Raw genomic sequence first — 14,816 nt, forward strand, 5'->3', positions numbered from 1 at the left:
TTGTTTGTAGTCTTTAGGTGCGTCTGCCTGTTTTCAGGTCATCTAGTCTTTATTGCTTCCACAAAGCGCTCTAATATAATTATCTCCCCTCTGCTCTGCTTTGATTTTATTTTTTATTTATTTATTTTTTTTTTAGCAGAGCTGTCGGGGGCAATAACGTCCGTGAAGAAATTCCCCCACTGTATTTCAGATTTGCTGAACAAAGGTTACGCGGTGAAATGTAATTCTCAGAAATGCTGCATTCGTGTTTTCCTATCGTAGTTTTTTTTTTTTTTTTTTTTTTTTCCTCTCATATCCTGCTGACGCCATTAGACACATTACGACAATTAAAAAACATTTCTCAGAGGAGTTGCTTCAATCAGGTCGGCCCCGTCTTCACCCTATAGACCGAGCTGTCAGACTCTGACTAATGATGATGTTATTTTCCCCCTCAGTTCTTGTTGTGTCGACCGACTTCTCTCGTTAATAATTGCCAGTAAATCCATAGTGTGATAGAAAGCGTGTTTTCTCATGTGCGGCAGTGCTCTAAATTACAGATATTGTTGAAGATGGTACTAATAGGAGAAAATGGCTGTGACATTTCTGCAAGGCTGCCTTAAGTAGTTTTCAATGAGCTGAGATGTGTGGCTTGCAAAACTCCCTCTGAGAGTTGACCAAATACCCCACACTATTTGATCACAGTGTTTGACCTTTTCCGGCAGATACAGTAACCGAATGCTAATGGACTGAGGCTACATATGTTCAATTGGGCTTAAACGAGGAACCGTGACATTGGAAACTCTTGCAGACAAAATAATCCCACGACACAGACATTTAATAGCAGGGTTGGAGTTGTCGATGCCATAAGAAACGACCCTGCTGCACTATCCCATCTCACAACAGGCTGCAGAGTTCAGTTAAATGCTACGGATGGTGCTGATTGTGACCTGTTTTTATACAGGCTATACATATCTGCAGCTCACATAGACAGTATAAACTGGGCAAACTCACGCTATTTTGCATTATACATTATACTTATTCTGTTTTTACAACCCTCACAGTCCCACAGTTGCCATGTCAACTGGTGGTCGCCATTATGTCATATCCTGTTTCTATAGCATCAAATGAAACTAAAAGTTATCCCAAAATTTTGACAATTGAACAAGCATCAACATTATATTAACTACCTAAAATGACAGAAACCATCTTTGGAAAAAAAGAAATATATATACATATATATATATGATGTGTATTTCTCCTAAGTCCCGCCCACTAACATGAAGGAGGTGGAGCTTATGACCTATACTGCAGCCAGCCACCAGGGGGAGCGCTACTGGCTTTGGCTCCAGCAATGTAGCACATATCTCAACATATGTATTCATGTCAAGAATATAGATTTAACTGTGGCAAAGCATTACTTTTAACTTAGTTTTGCAACCCCTAGTTCCTTTAATTCATTCACTTACAAATGGAAAATTCCATCTAGTAAAGAAGATTTAGACAAGTTTTACAATGGCCGTCAGTGTAATAATATGCTTTCACTGCTCTCATTTCATCTTTGTTTTGATACAAAGAAACACCACTTATCTAATTAGAAATTTCACTTTGATTATTTCTGTTCTATTTTCAGTTCTTTTGGAGTGATAAAAACATTTGCATGTCTCCAGGTCATGTAATTATCAATGCTAAAGGAAGATCTAAAAATATGTTTAGTCTATACGTGCACGTGTCACTGGTGTAAACCTTTAGCATCACTGCACAGAAACACAAAACACTGAAGTTTTAGTTTGATAACGTTTAAGTGTTGTCTCTGTGTTTTCAAGATAAAGATCAGCGTTTTTAAATCGCTATTTCTTCATAAATACCTGTTTAAATACAGCTCGTAATGCATCAATAGAGGGTATGTATGTGATGTCACAGCTAGCTGAAGTCTCCATGGTTACGGCCACTTTGTGGCAAAAAGTGACAGCTGATCATGGAGATTATCAGTATTAGTTTGAATCATGGGCTTTAATAGGATCTAAATTGTATTGTATAATTAATTTAAAAAATGGGGAAGAGCTGTTGTGCGATTGACTGAACCAACAGATCTGAAAAGACAGATTTTTGTCAGGTAATATTAATTTAAATTTCAAACCTTAGGTTACGTTCTGAAGAGCTGTCAGATAAGTTTGTGGATGTTGTTGTTTTGTCGTAGTTACGGTGGACTTTAACCATTTCACTTCCAGCAATAAACACCAACAATGTTGCAACGAGCGGCCGCCGCCAGGTGGCAGCACTGAGCAGACTGCGCTCTAGGCTGTGAGCGAAGAAGAAGTCCGCCGCCATCTTGGAATTTAAATTGTTTGTTGTGAGCGCGTGAGAAAAACTCTTCGTTTTCTGGCGATAACAATCTCATTTTTGTTACTTTACGCCTTCACAAGTCTCGGTTTTCTGCCCTAAAAAGTCCCGGAACGACCACCGGCCTTCTGGTAAGTTCGTCTTTTTAACTTTTTAACTCCAACTTTTTTGTGTCAGGCGAACCTGATCAAATTTGTGGGTCCTTTACTCAAACAAACAAATGTAAAAATGTCAATTCTTACGCTTATTTCTCTCTTTAACATTCATATGTCACAACGCAGTGACGAAGTTGCAAAAGAAATAAGAATAAAATATCTCCATGAGTTGCTAGTTACTACGTTGCCAATTTTTATTTATTAATTTATTCATTGTGCAACATTGTTTTCCATACATAAAATTTAAATATTTCTTAAATGATCTTAAACAGTGTGACATAAAACCTCCAGAGTTCCCGTGGTGTTTCTCCATGTTAGCCTTTTTTCTTCTGGATTAAAATATCATAACACTCTAAAAAGAATAAAGTAGCACAATGAAGTCTCAGCATCACACGTGAACTGTAAACGTGTATTTTAAGGCAAACTGTGTGGAACAAGAAGAGGGAAAAGGGATTAGCACCACTCTGTGAGCTGTTACAAAACAGTTTTCCAACCTTTTTATTTTCCTAACAAGTTCATTGCTGCTGTAACTCTGGCCATGCTTAACACTGAAACAGGGCCTTTAATTAAAAACAAATAAAACACGTTGTTCATGTAGAAGAAGTAAAGTTCCCTCCAGACTTTTATTATTATTATTATTATTTTCCTTGCTGGTAAAGGGAAATTAGCCCTTTGTGGCGCCGGGATAATGAACTACGCCAACTCCAGGGAGGAAACGTAGCAAGAAACGTGCCTTGAAGGAGCAGTTAATCAAACCCTGACAAGTTTTTCATTTTACATGCATCACGCTGGTTTAAATGTCAATATTTGTTGAGGCACAGATCGTCTTACGTTGCGGCTTGAAGTAGTGGATTACCACCACAACTCCGGGTGTTGCTGATGCAAGGCATTTTCCTCCCTGTCTGAATATCAAATGAGCTTTTAATAAGACATTCACATGAACATGTGAGCTCCATATATCATTTACTGACCCGCTGGTGTTGACGCGGGGCAGCGCTCGCTTTGATTAAATGTCAGTTAGGCACTAAGTAATAACACTGGACATGTCTGATTAAAAATTAAACGTTTTCATCCCTAGAAATTATTGAGTAGATTACATATACTATAATATTATAGGGATTCGTTGGTTTTTCGACTCTTTGGTTTGCTACTTTAAACCTGATGCTATGTGTAATATTTCTTGTACTTAGTGTTATATAGTTTCTTGTCTTACCTTATTCAGTTTTTTGTATCTTGTACTGTTGTTTCCTGACGCTGTGTATTCACCAACGTGAATAAAGTCTTAGCTTATCCTAATATTATATATATTATCATTATTAGATATATTCTTTGTTTTTGTACGTTTTCAGCCCTCTTTCTCCTCCTTCTTGTGTTAGAAAAAATTATACAATGTTAATACTATGATGCGTTTACTGTGTGCGTTCGCCAAAGTGACATTTCTGAGTATTTATATCAGGTTTCCATGTTTGACAGTAGTTACTCATGTTCCTATAATTTCCGTCTAGTGACTTCTTTTCCGGCTGTTTTCTTCCATGCTAAGATAAAAAAAAAAAAAAAAAAAAAAGCCTGACAGAGAAATATTATTCCGACCCATTGTTTTCGATCTTGTTCTGTTTTACAGCCAGCTCGTGCTCTCAAAGTGTCAAAGAAGATGTTGCTGCTTGTTCTCTGGAGCCGTCACACGTCTTTCAAAGGATGAAAGGAGGATAAAGGCCAAGAACAATGGGAATGATGCACAGTCAGGTAAGCTAATAAAAAAAATAAAACTAAGATCAGTAGGAAGTTGATCACATAAATGGAGTTTGTTTGAAGTAAAATTGGAGGAAGCCCAAACAGACTCAGTAGAAATATTATTTCCTTCACTGCTGCTGCTTCAATGTGACAGAAATTTAGATTTACTTATCTGAACTTACCCTTTGTCGGGTCATTATACAATTTGTTTTAAAGAAACCCAGTTGTACTCAACACTTCTACCTCTGGTCAAAAAAGTCCTTCACAAGTTTGATTTTACGATAATTTGGCAGTGATTATGATCTAAGTCATGTTATTTGGCAATGATGTTGTTTTTTGCTTTTGTCTCATTTAAATAATAACAAATTCAAATAATACTCTATTTTTACACCGTGTAGCCTACATGGTTATCATAAACACTGACATATAGAGAGAGGGTTGAAGGTCTGAAGTTAATTTAAAAAATGGTATTTACAGTTAGGACTTAAGTTAATTAAAAGTTTTATGCAGAAAAAAAATATTAACACACTGTTTTTTTGTTGTTTTTGAAGAGGGCACTTAATGGTAACAATTTAACTATTTTTTTGAAAAAAAATCATAATTAATGTTGTTGCTAATCAATGACATATTAAAGACTGTAATAATAAGGAAAAATCCACTTTGCTTTCAAAATATTGAAAATATTTCAGATAAATTTGTGACAGGTTGAAAGTCTGAAATGACTCAAATATTTAGTGTCATGATCAGGACTGAAGTTGATTAAAATATTCAAATAATATTAATATACACGTTTTTGTCCTTTGATGGTCACTTTAAAAAAAGAAAACAGACTATGAGGGTTATTTCTGTGCCGCAGCATTTTATCGACCTTCGCTTTAAATAGATTCTTGAACCTTTTTACATGCGTCGCAGATGTAAACGAACCCTAGAAACCGTGGAAACGTGAGTAAATTTACTCCCTTCACAAAGCATTTCATTAATGTCTTGCACCGTTCTTCTGAATGTAAGGACTAAATGTAAAGTATGGGGAAGAAGATGAAAGCTGAACTGATCTTCCAGATGTTTAAAGCCACATTCCACATGATTTCAGGGTTTGATCAGCCTGCAGCCACCGAGGACCCAGCAGCTACGCAGCTATGTGGGACGGCGGGAGGTCTGCCCCACATAGCTGCTGACCCAAAACACGCAGAGTGGCACCAATTACAGCCGCCATATGTAAAGCACAGGTGGCACACGTGCACAGGGAACACCTCTGTGTGGATGCATTTGCCCAGAAACTATCATATAAGTGTGTGTTTCTCCTCGGTTGCCTCAGTCTTCAGGTAATAGCGCAGGCTGGAAGAAACACAGGTTTGCTGTAGCTTTGTGGACACCAGGGGTCTCATTTATTAAAGTTTCCCATGCACAGGTTTGTGCTCAAAGTTGTTGATGTTAAAAAAACAACAACAACAAAAAAAAACTTTGGATATAATCCCTTTAATTATTACCCAAGGTGTGAATATATATAGTATACGCTCTATATGCACTATACTGTAACCTCTCCACTACTCACGGCTTAAGTCGGATGAGGAATTGACTTTTAACTTGGTGCCAGGGGCGCTGCTGCAGGGAGGAAGTGTGAAGAGGTGCAGCTGAACGTGGATGAGCCCGGATTAGGGTCAGAGAGTCACATCTTGTCAAGGGAGCCGGAAATCTCGAGACAAGAAGTGAAGAGAAGGTCCCTCCTCTGTGCACGAGAATCCAGATCCATTCACGTTTCTGTCTTTATTTGCAGAAAGCGTCACCTCCTCCATGGGCTCTGCAGACGAACGGGGAAGCAGGTTGGCCGGTCGAGACGCCCGTCGACTGATGAATCACAGGATAAATCAGAGCAGACGCATCGTGATCAGAGGCGGAGGCTTTGTGAGATGCAGGTATCAGACTCTTAGCAACACAAAAACACCAAACTGGCATCTTTATTGGAGAATTTAAAGGGCCACTTCACCCAAATCACCAAAACCTTTTCCTCCCGTACATCTAGCTGTGTTATATCCAGACATGAGGAGAGTTTAGGTGCTTGTGTGATGAAGGAATAGACCAGCTTAACATAAATATTAATAATGAGCGCCATCCTCTACGAGGAGGGTCTGCTGTTTCCTCTGCTGGCTTTGTGGGAGCATTTATTTAAACAGAGCAGTCATTAATTCCACCTGTGCTCCCCCTGCTCTTTAAAGCCCAAACGTGTGCCGTGAAACAGGTTGAACGCCCCAGTTACTCTGAATAATCCCCTTTTTGTGGCCGCTGCCTCTTCTGTAAAGAGAAATAATAACGATGGAAAGGATTTTTTTTTTTTATTTGCTGCTCCCTTTCGTGGAAAGCTCATTTAACACACGGTTCATTAGTGTCACCTATTAGTGTGAATAATTAAGAGCAGCCATGATTATAAAATATGAGCGTGTGCTGCTTCCGTTGCACAAATATAACTTTTATACGTTATGTTCTGCTACAGTAACTGGTTAGAAAAATAATGACATCCAAAAAAAAAAAAAAAAGCTATGATTGATGACTTTAATAATGGTTAATAAAGCATTTACTAATGCTTCATAGATTATTTAGTCCATTAAAATTCTTTTCCACCAAGACGTTATCCTCAAATTGGACTATTTGGTCCCACGTCTTCAGGAAAAGGACTGCAGGGTCCAAAATGGATTCAAAAGCCACTTATTGACAGTCAGTTGTTGGGATCTTCTTAATACATTGATGAAGCTAAAGAAAGTAGCGCATTGGAGGAGGATGTCCAACAATCTGGAACCTAAGAAATTGTTCTATAAAACACAGTAAATGATTTATTAATCTTATTATCCAAAGTAAATTAAATCCTGTTCATGAACGTTTTGGAGCTCATTCATGGTCTTGGTCTCTTTTTAAAGACAAGACTCTGACGTTTCTATCACAAAAGTCAGAATCAGTCTAAGTGGTTTTGTTCCTGAGGAATCAAAGTTGGAACACAGTTAAAAAATAACATGTTGGGTTCACCTGAATGTGTTGGTTGATCCTGTCAATGAAATCAGAAGAAAATGACATATTGCATCATGCAGCATTGACTCAAACACAACTGGTGTCCAGAGCTTTGATTGGTCCAAAAAACCACCCAGAGGAATGTTAGAGGGTTAAATACAGCTTTGCTATTTGGATTTGGGGCGTGTTTCAATGATACAGACAAAAAAAATTACGAACAAATTCAACTCCATGGCTCAAGTTGATTTAATTGGCATAATCAGTTCCCAATGGACAGACCCCAGAGCATCTTTTCCACCACAAAACATTTGTGGGTGGGATTTTATATATTATATTCTGATTGGTGCCTCACTGTTTTTAGATATAAGACCTTTTAAACATGAGACTTGACTTGGTGATTTAATGATGGTTGCATCCATTTTGGATTAATTCTGGTTTTGTGTGTGCTGGTAAACCAGCTGCATAATCTCCAGTTGTTCTAGGTTTGTAAATACCAGTAGAGTTTGATCTTCATATGGACTTTTCTCTCGTGAACACGGACGGCACCATTTGAAGCCAGCAGCACTTAATGGTTCCATTATTTATTCAGCTTCCTCATACATATATATGTTTTAGTTGACTCTCAGCGCGTAGCCGCGTCCGATAAACCTGCTGAACTCTGCCTGGCAGATACTGTTTAACGGTTTTACATTGATTAAAGGAACTTGAATTTGCAAAAAGTGGAAACGTGTATGATCCACATAGGAGATAAAGTATATACTTCACAGTTTAATGGAGCTGTGCTGGAAATTCAACTTTCTGAACGTGGTCCTTGTCCCAGTTTAAACAAAACGGAGAAAATCGAATAACTGACGGGAACATGTCCTCCTCCTCCACACTAGGTGGCGATATGTGTCGATAGGTAGTTCTTCTGCGATTGGTTTTCTTGGATGTTTTTGTTCTGAGGTCAAACATCAGTGCAGCAGTTATGGAGCATGTGCACATACGTTGTCTAGTTAAAGTCTGATTAAGGTGTTTACATGCCAGAGAAAATTGATTTCCATCTGGGTGTATTAATTGGATAGTTGGAGTAATGTGTTTACATGTGCTTAAGTTGTCCAGTTAAAGTCAGATTAAGGCAATTTTTTTTTCACATGCATGTAAATGTACTGACTGTTGACTTCGCTATCAAAAGTAACATCACTTAAAACACAGTTTATAGAGAAACTTTTATCTTTATTGTATTTGGATGGTAGCAGATATCTGAGAATGAATCAAACGTGGTCCAGTAAAATAAACAAACAAAAAGAATTATCTACATGACTATTACTGTGATTTCAGTGAACTGGCCCTTTAAGACAGTTGTTCACAATTCATTTCAGGCCCTGACACACATTTCATTTCAAAATGACATCACGTAGGAACAGTTCTTCTTCTTCTTGTACAACCTGAACTCGTGTGCCGTCGTAGCCGTTATCAGGAGTGTTTCGCTTTATTAGGTCCAAGTTGAAAGTGTCAATTAAACGAAGCAGTGGAACAAATGAATTCAGTGGCAGTACTGAAGATTGCTCCAAAAAAGAAAATTAAAAAATAAGAAAAATAAACACTCCTGCTCGTCCCTTCTGTATATATTTAACACTTTCCATACACATGTCCACTCCACTAATCATATCTGTGCTTTTTTTTTCTTCTTTTTTTTAAAACAATATTTTGACGTCCCAGCAGGTGGCGTGGCAACACGGGTCGCCACCTCCTTCATCTCACCAGCGACAGGTGCGTCTGTTCATGCGTCCCGACGTGCACGTCCCAGAGAGAACGGTAAAGCATGATTGGTCACAAAGTCACACTTAAAAAATATAAACATGTCTCCATCTCTTGCAGCTTCACCGAACTCACAATATATATATATTTATATATTTTGTTTGTTTTATTTCAGGGACAGACCCGAGATGTTTGTCAGACCTTCACACACTTAAAGCTCAAATGGATGAATATATATATATATATATATATGAAGAGTCCCGTTCCAAACTGAGGTATGCACCATTTTCCAAGACATCAAAATGAATAAGTAATCAATGTTTTCCTTTATATATATTTATTCTTTGATTTGGAATTGAACTCTTCATACCTGCAACTGAAAGCACAACAACGAACAGTCAAAGAATTTCACTGTGATTGGACTCGATTATAACATGTGCTTCCATCTAACACTTTGAGTAAGAAAAAATTATCAATTTAAAATATATAGAAAATGTGGCGGCGTCAAAAACAACAACAAAAAAAAAGAAAAGGAGCGAAGCTGAATGGGTGGAGCGCTGCATGTGGACGAACACACACGCACACGTTCCAGCTTAAATCTCGTGTAACACTTTTGTCTTAGAGAAAAAGTCTTAACATTTAATATTCTTCTTTAACACCAAGGAATGTTCAAGGACAAAAGAAAAACTTTTTTTTTTGTTTGTTTTGTTTTTATACATTATTTAGAGTTTTCCACCTGCGCACCGCACCTTCAGTGTCTTTTCCACTGTACACCATCTGAAGCGTGTCTCGCTGTAGTCTGGAGGTTATTTTCGGATGAGCGAAGTCTGCGCGCTGTGTGTGTGTGTAAAAAGTTTGTGTTTGGGCAGGCGTGAAGCAGGAAATGAGGTGTGTAGTTCCCGTTTTGTTTTTTTGTTTTTTTCCCCCTTGTGCTGTAGTGTCTTCTCAAGGGCTGCACAACATCTGTTCTGAGTCATGATTCACAAAAAGAGATTAAGTGTGATGTTTTTTTTTTGGATTTTTTTGTTTTTTTTTGTTGTGAGGGAGAGTGGACCCGTTCTCCCTTCCACCGTCATTCGACACAGAAATGGCTGTTTTTCTCCCTCCCCTCCCCACCCTGGATCTGGAGTTTTGTCCACGGAGGCCCCGGTGAGTTCAGGGCCTCTTACGGGTCCAGGAGAAGCACCCGGAGCAGGCAGCTGAGACCCAGCAGGAGGGGGAGGCTGACGGACTTGGTCCCGCGGTCCGAAAGGCCCGGGGAGGGAAGGGTGGAGTCGCCCTCGTCGCCCCACAGTCTGTCGTTCTCGTTTACCTGAGAGAGGAAAAAAAAAAAACGTAACTCCGTTATCTGCATCTAGACTCCACTGCAACATTTTCCAAATTCACAGTTGAACGATAAGACGAGCGACGCTAAGGACACAGCCACTTATCAGACAGTCGCAATTTCACAGTAAGAGATGGAGACTGAACAGAATAAACTCTTCAATCAGACGAGCTCCTTCTCTGGGCTACTTGCTTCCTCCTTTTATGCTAAATCTTCATGAATATACTGCTGGGAAAGTTTTTGGTGAAGCTCATTGACTGTTTATACTAAGGACAAACCCACTGTGACATCAGCGGTCGCCATGTTGGATGATTAGGCCCAGCCAACTCTCCATTACCTGTTATCTCAGGCAGAATTTAGGAAACCTAAATAAAAAATTGTTGTCATGAATAGTAGTTTAATATTGCTGTAAATTTGGTCTTGTAACATGGGGGTCTATGGAGATTTGGAGCCTCTAGTGGCCACTCGAAGAACTGCAATTGTTTGCGCTTCATCGCTCAGGCCCTGAGGTCGCAGTTTGATGAAACTGCATAAATCTTCCATGTTTGAGATAAAAAGGATTATGGGCTATGTATACGCTACTTCTTTTCTTTTTGGTTGAGTTCTGTAGCAGAAACAGCGCCATGCATAGGCCTAATATATACACTACAGCCTTTCTACAACTAGATGCATGTTTGCAATGGATCCAAATTCTCAAAACAACACTGAGGAAGAAAGATCATTTTGACTTAGACATGTAGCACCCATCTAGACCAGACCAGGCCTCCCCACCCCATAGCAATGACACTCTTGATGGCAACAGGATGCAGACTGACACAGACTCATACACTTAAATGCTTTAGGAACAACTTAAAAAAAAACACAAGGTGTTGACCTGGCCTCCAAATTCACTAGATCCCAAACCGAGAGGCCCAAGTCCATTCTCTGATGAGTCACAACTGTTAGAGACCTACACAATATTAGGTCATAATGTTACGCCTAGTAATCCTGGAGTTTTGACTTGAGTCAGCCTGTAGGGATGAAAGTTGGCTAACAGATGTCCAGAAGGAAATGTGAGATACAGCTCCCGTATGGACAATAAGTACAACACAGAGTGTATAAGAGAGGCTTCAGAGACCAAAAGAAGAAATATGTCGTTCTCCAAAGACCTATCCAGGCACTGACCCGTGCAGAGCTGAGACCGAGCAACGCAAAACAGGCGCCAAGTGGCCGGCTGACTAAAGACTACACAACACGAGTCTCAAGACCTGTTAACAGCAGGTATTCAGCCAGGGAGCTTAACACAAGTCACACCAATCCTGATGATGAAGGAGCCCCGCAAAGGTGCAACAGCTTCAAACTTTCAGGCTGATAACTGGCCTCTGCGCAACACGGGAGCTGCTCCCAGGCTTCACAACAAATCTCACAGGGGAAACAACAACAGAGAGTCAAAGCACCAGCTACTGTTTAAAAGAGAAATCACCCAAGACTCCGAGACCAGGCAGAACCTGAGCGCTGTGTGGACCGACTACAAGGACGCCTCAGCTTAAAGCTCCACACTGGGGTACTGAGACACCCCTGAGACACAAAAGAAGACGGCGTAAAGGGCGAAGCTGGGACAGTGAATACGAGTCACGAGTCCCAATGGGACAGATCCACTGAATGTGTATGAGAACAACAGAGCTTCAAGGTACAGACTGACAGGGCAAGTTGTGATGGTTCCCAGCACATATATGACATAAATACATATAACATTAATAGAAGGAGACACTGGAGCTCAGGTCAGTCCTTAATGGGACGTCCAGCAGACTCCAGGACTTCTAGAAAAGAGGAGATACTGCACAGAAGCCTTTGCATCATATTTCCTGGAGAAAATCCTGACTAATTAAACTCATAAAGCCTCAAGATAATATTAAAAAACATATGAAATGAAAATGCTAAGCGTTGACATTAAGTGTTTCCTGCACTCATATAAACCAGAATTGAGATGCAGCAGCAGCAGCAGCTCCTGCCTTAATATGTGCTGATTTGATTTGTCAGAGACAAGCGTTAAAATAAAATAAAAATAGGACAGGATGTCTGCCGTCATGACTCTGAGGCATCTGTCCAGAATTAATTCATCGTTTTAATTAACGGGTGTCAACTCACTGACACTTTGTATGTGAACCTCAGCGGATACGAGACTATCAGGTAAGAACATGTACTTTTACTGTTTACCTTATTTCAGTGCCACAGCGTTAACTTCAGCGCAGTCACAGGATGATAAGACGAGCGTTCGCTAAGGAACTAAGCCAGCGCCCCAGTTATATTATTTATCTTTACTCACATCTGTTGGCAGATTGTCAATTCTGTTTTTGTTTTTTTTTTTTTAGTTCCCATTAGGAGCAAAATGCTTGGAACTAATAACGCCTGACGTGAATTATAATATTTAGACGTATTATTAAAGTCTGCAGTACCATGTGCATGTTTAGTGCAGGACAGACTGTACGTATTATAGTACGTCAGTCACTGTTTACGTCTACATCTTCATTAGTGACTGTTTATAGCCCGATATTTTTATTTACTCAACTGTTAATTGCTTTTTTTTTGTTGACTACTTGGCGTCATTGGAGTCGATTAAAACTGCACTCGATTGTTAAAGTCTCCTTGATGCATTCATGCAACACTTCCCACGTGAGAAATGCTCGATAGGTTAGAGCTGTGGTCTGATCCATGTATCGACTTCGTCAGTCAATAGAAGCTCTTCACTGAATCTGCACATGTACGCAGACGAACGTACAAACACGTTCTGTCCTTACTTTGACTAATATCGTCGGTTAAATTTACAATTAACAAGTAAATCCTAAGAGATTATTATAGATAAATCAGTTAAATATATGTGAGCACATGTCTTCATGTCAACATTCTAGAGATTAAGTTTGAGGCATCGTTGCCAAACAAAGCTGTTCTTCTTTAGGGTCTTTAGGGAGTTAATCTAATTCTATTTAGAGAAAATCACATTTAAAAGACTTGAGTCTTTTGTACTTCTCACTATTACAACTATACTTAAAGGTTTTTTAGACCTTTAGAATTTTCTGCAGAAAAAATGACTCAAAACATCAGAAAGTAGTAAAACACAACTCAATCAAACTAATAACAAAACAGCAACTTGTGCATTTCTTTCTTGGACAAACTGGGTCATGGAGGAAGATTAACACCAGTGGTTCAGTTAAAGAAGAACAAGATGAATGTTTAGGAACAAGTCAAAGTCCTGATCTTAATCCAGTAGAAATGTTGTGGAAGAACCTGAGAGAAATAAGATCAAATCCCTCCAAACTGATGAGCAGGCACCACAAACATTTAGTTAGAAGGAGCTCACACTGGAGACAAGGCTTCACAAATATGAACAAATCTTCTTGAATAAATAAATGCATGAATCCTACTTCATGTCATTGACTGGAGTCTTTTGTCTCCTGTCATGACGTGTGTGACAATCCACTGATGTATTGAATCATTTTTTTATCCAGAAAAGTGTCTTCAAACCACTGCATCTGGGGATAATATTTGCCTTATTTTACTACCGGTACTGACAGTTACTCAAAACGCTGTCAACTCAATTTGTTGCGCAACTTTGACAATGTTCACGGCTTCACTTGTCTCTATTTCAACTTCTGAACGATCCAGATTTTTATGAATCTCATCCACGTGCTGCTCCCTCTCCATTACAACCAGCTCTCAACTTATCTGCAGCTGGATGACCCAGTTCTGAGGCGGCGTTTGTTTCTGGTCTCACCTGAGTAGGTATCTGTGCTCGCAGAATGTTCTGCTCTGTTTCCATGGAGACGCCCGGGGCGGTGGTTGCCAGGTGTGGGCTCTGGTTGTCGGACGCCGGACTGGGCATCCCGGGCTGGCCGGCGCCCGTTTTCACGTCTGATCCGTTCCCGAAGGCCAGGATGGCGTTTTCTGGAAGACGAGAGCAGCAGAGGTTTTTCTTTTCAGAAAAATAAGACATGATGGGAAGTTTAATAGACACGCTGATGCTAAATGACACAAAAAAAGAAAAGAAAAAAAAAAAACTATGGTCACTTTTAAATCATCAGCTCTTATGTCTTTTTTCTTTCTCTCCGTTATGACTGTCTTGATGCGATGTGTCACCTTATAATTATAGTGGAGGGGCTATAATTACCGTGTGATTAATCCTTCATAGTGACTCATGAATTCTCTTCAATTTTAAGCGTTCGTTCCAAACTGCATTTGGCATCTTTTTAAAACATTTTATTTTTTTTTTGTCAGTCTGAATCATCAGGTGGTACTGGAACTGATGCACGACTACCAGGATAATAATAAAAAAAAATTAAAAATAAAGTATGTACATTTATTCTGCTCACAGAAAACGATGCATCAAACAGACTCTCCATGAACCAGCAGTGGATTCTCTGAATAATAGAAGTTCATCCTCTACTTTGCTTTCGAAGCCTCCCAGTGTGAAGAAAGTGTCTGCAGATGTGAAATATGTGTCATCCACATCTAGGATATAAATTTAAATATTTTATTCCTCAGGCAAAAACCACTATAGCCTCCGAACTGGCAGC

At 39.4% G+C, this 14,816-nt stretch overlaps 1 protein-coding gene and 1 long non-coding RNA gene across 2 annotated transcripts in view; one reads left to right on the top strand and one right to left on the bottom strand.

The window, feature by feature from the left end:
• Nucleotides 1-2,331: 2,331 nt before the first annotated feature.
• Nucleotides 2,332-9,448, top strand: LOC125024116. The gene is made up of 4 exons (XR_007114699.1): nt 2,332-2,450; nt 4,096-4,217; nt 5,980-6,118; nt 8,904-9,448. It is a non-coding gene; the product is annotated as an uncharacterized LOC125024116 (long non-coding RNA).
• The window catches only part of gfra4a (GDNF family receptor alpha 4a), a 162,418-nt gene continuing 155,998 nt past the window's right edge, over nt 8,397-14,816 (bottom strand). The window contains exons 7-8 of the mRNA XM_047611801.1: nt 14,018-14,187; nt 8,397-10,254 (exon numbers count right to left, since the gene is read on the bottom strand). Coding sequence (XP_047467757.1) covers nt 10,108-10,254; nt 14,018-14,187 — 317 coding nt within the window. The 3' untranslated portion in view covers nt 8,397-10,107. The remainder of the gene's footprint in view (nt 10,255-14,017; nt 14,188-14,816) is intronic.

The sequence above is a fragment of the Mugil cephalus genome, chromosome 17, assembly GCF_022458985.1.
Source record: "Mugil cephalus isolate CIBA_MC_2020 chromosome 17, CIBA_Mcephalus_1.1, whole genome shotgun sequence".
NCBI lineage: Eukaryota > Metazoa > Chordata > Actinopteri > Mugiliformes > Mugilidae > Mugil > Mugil cephalus.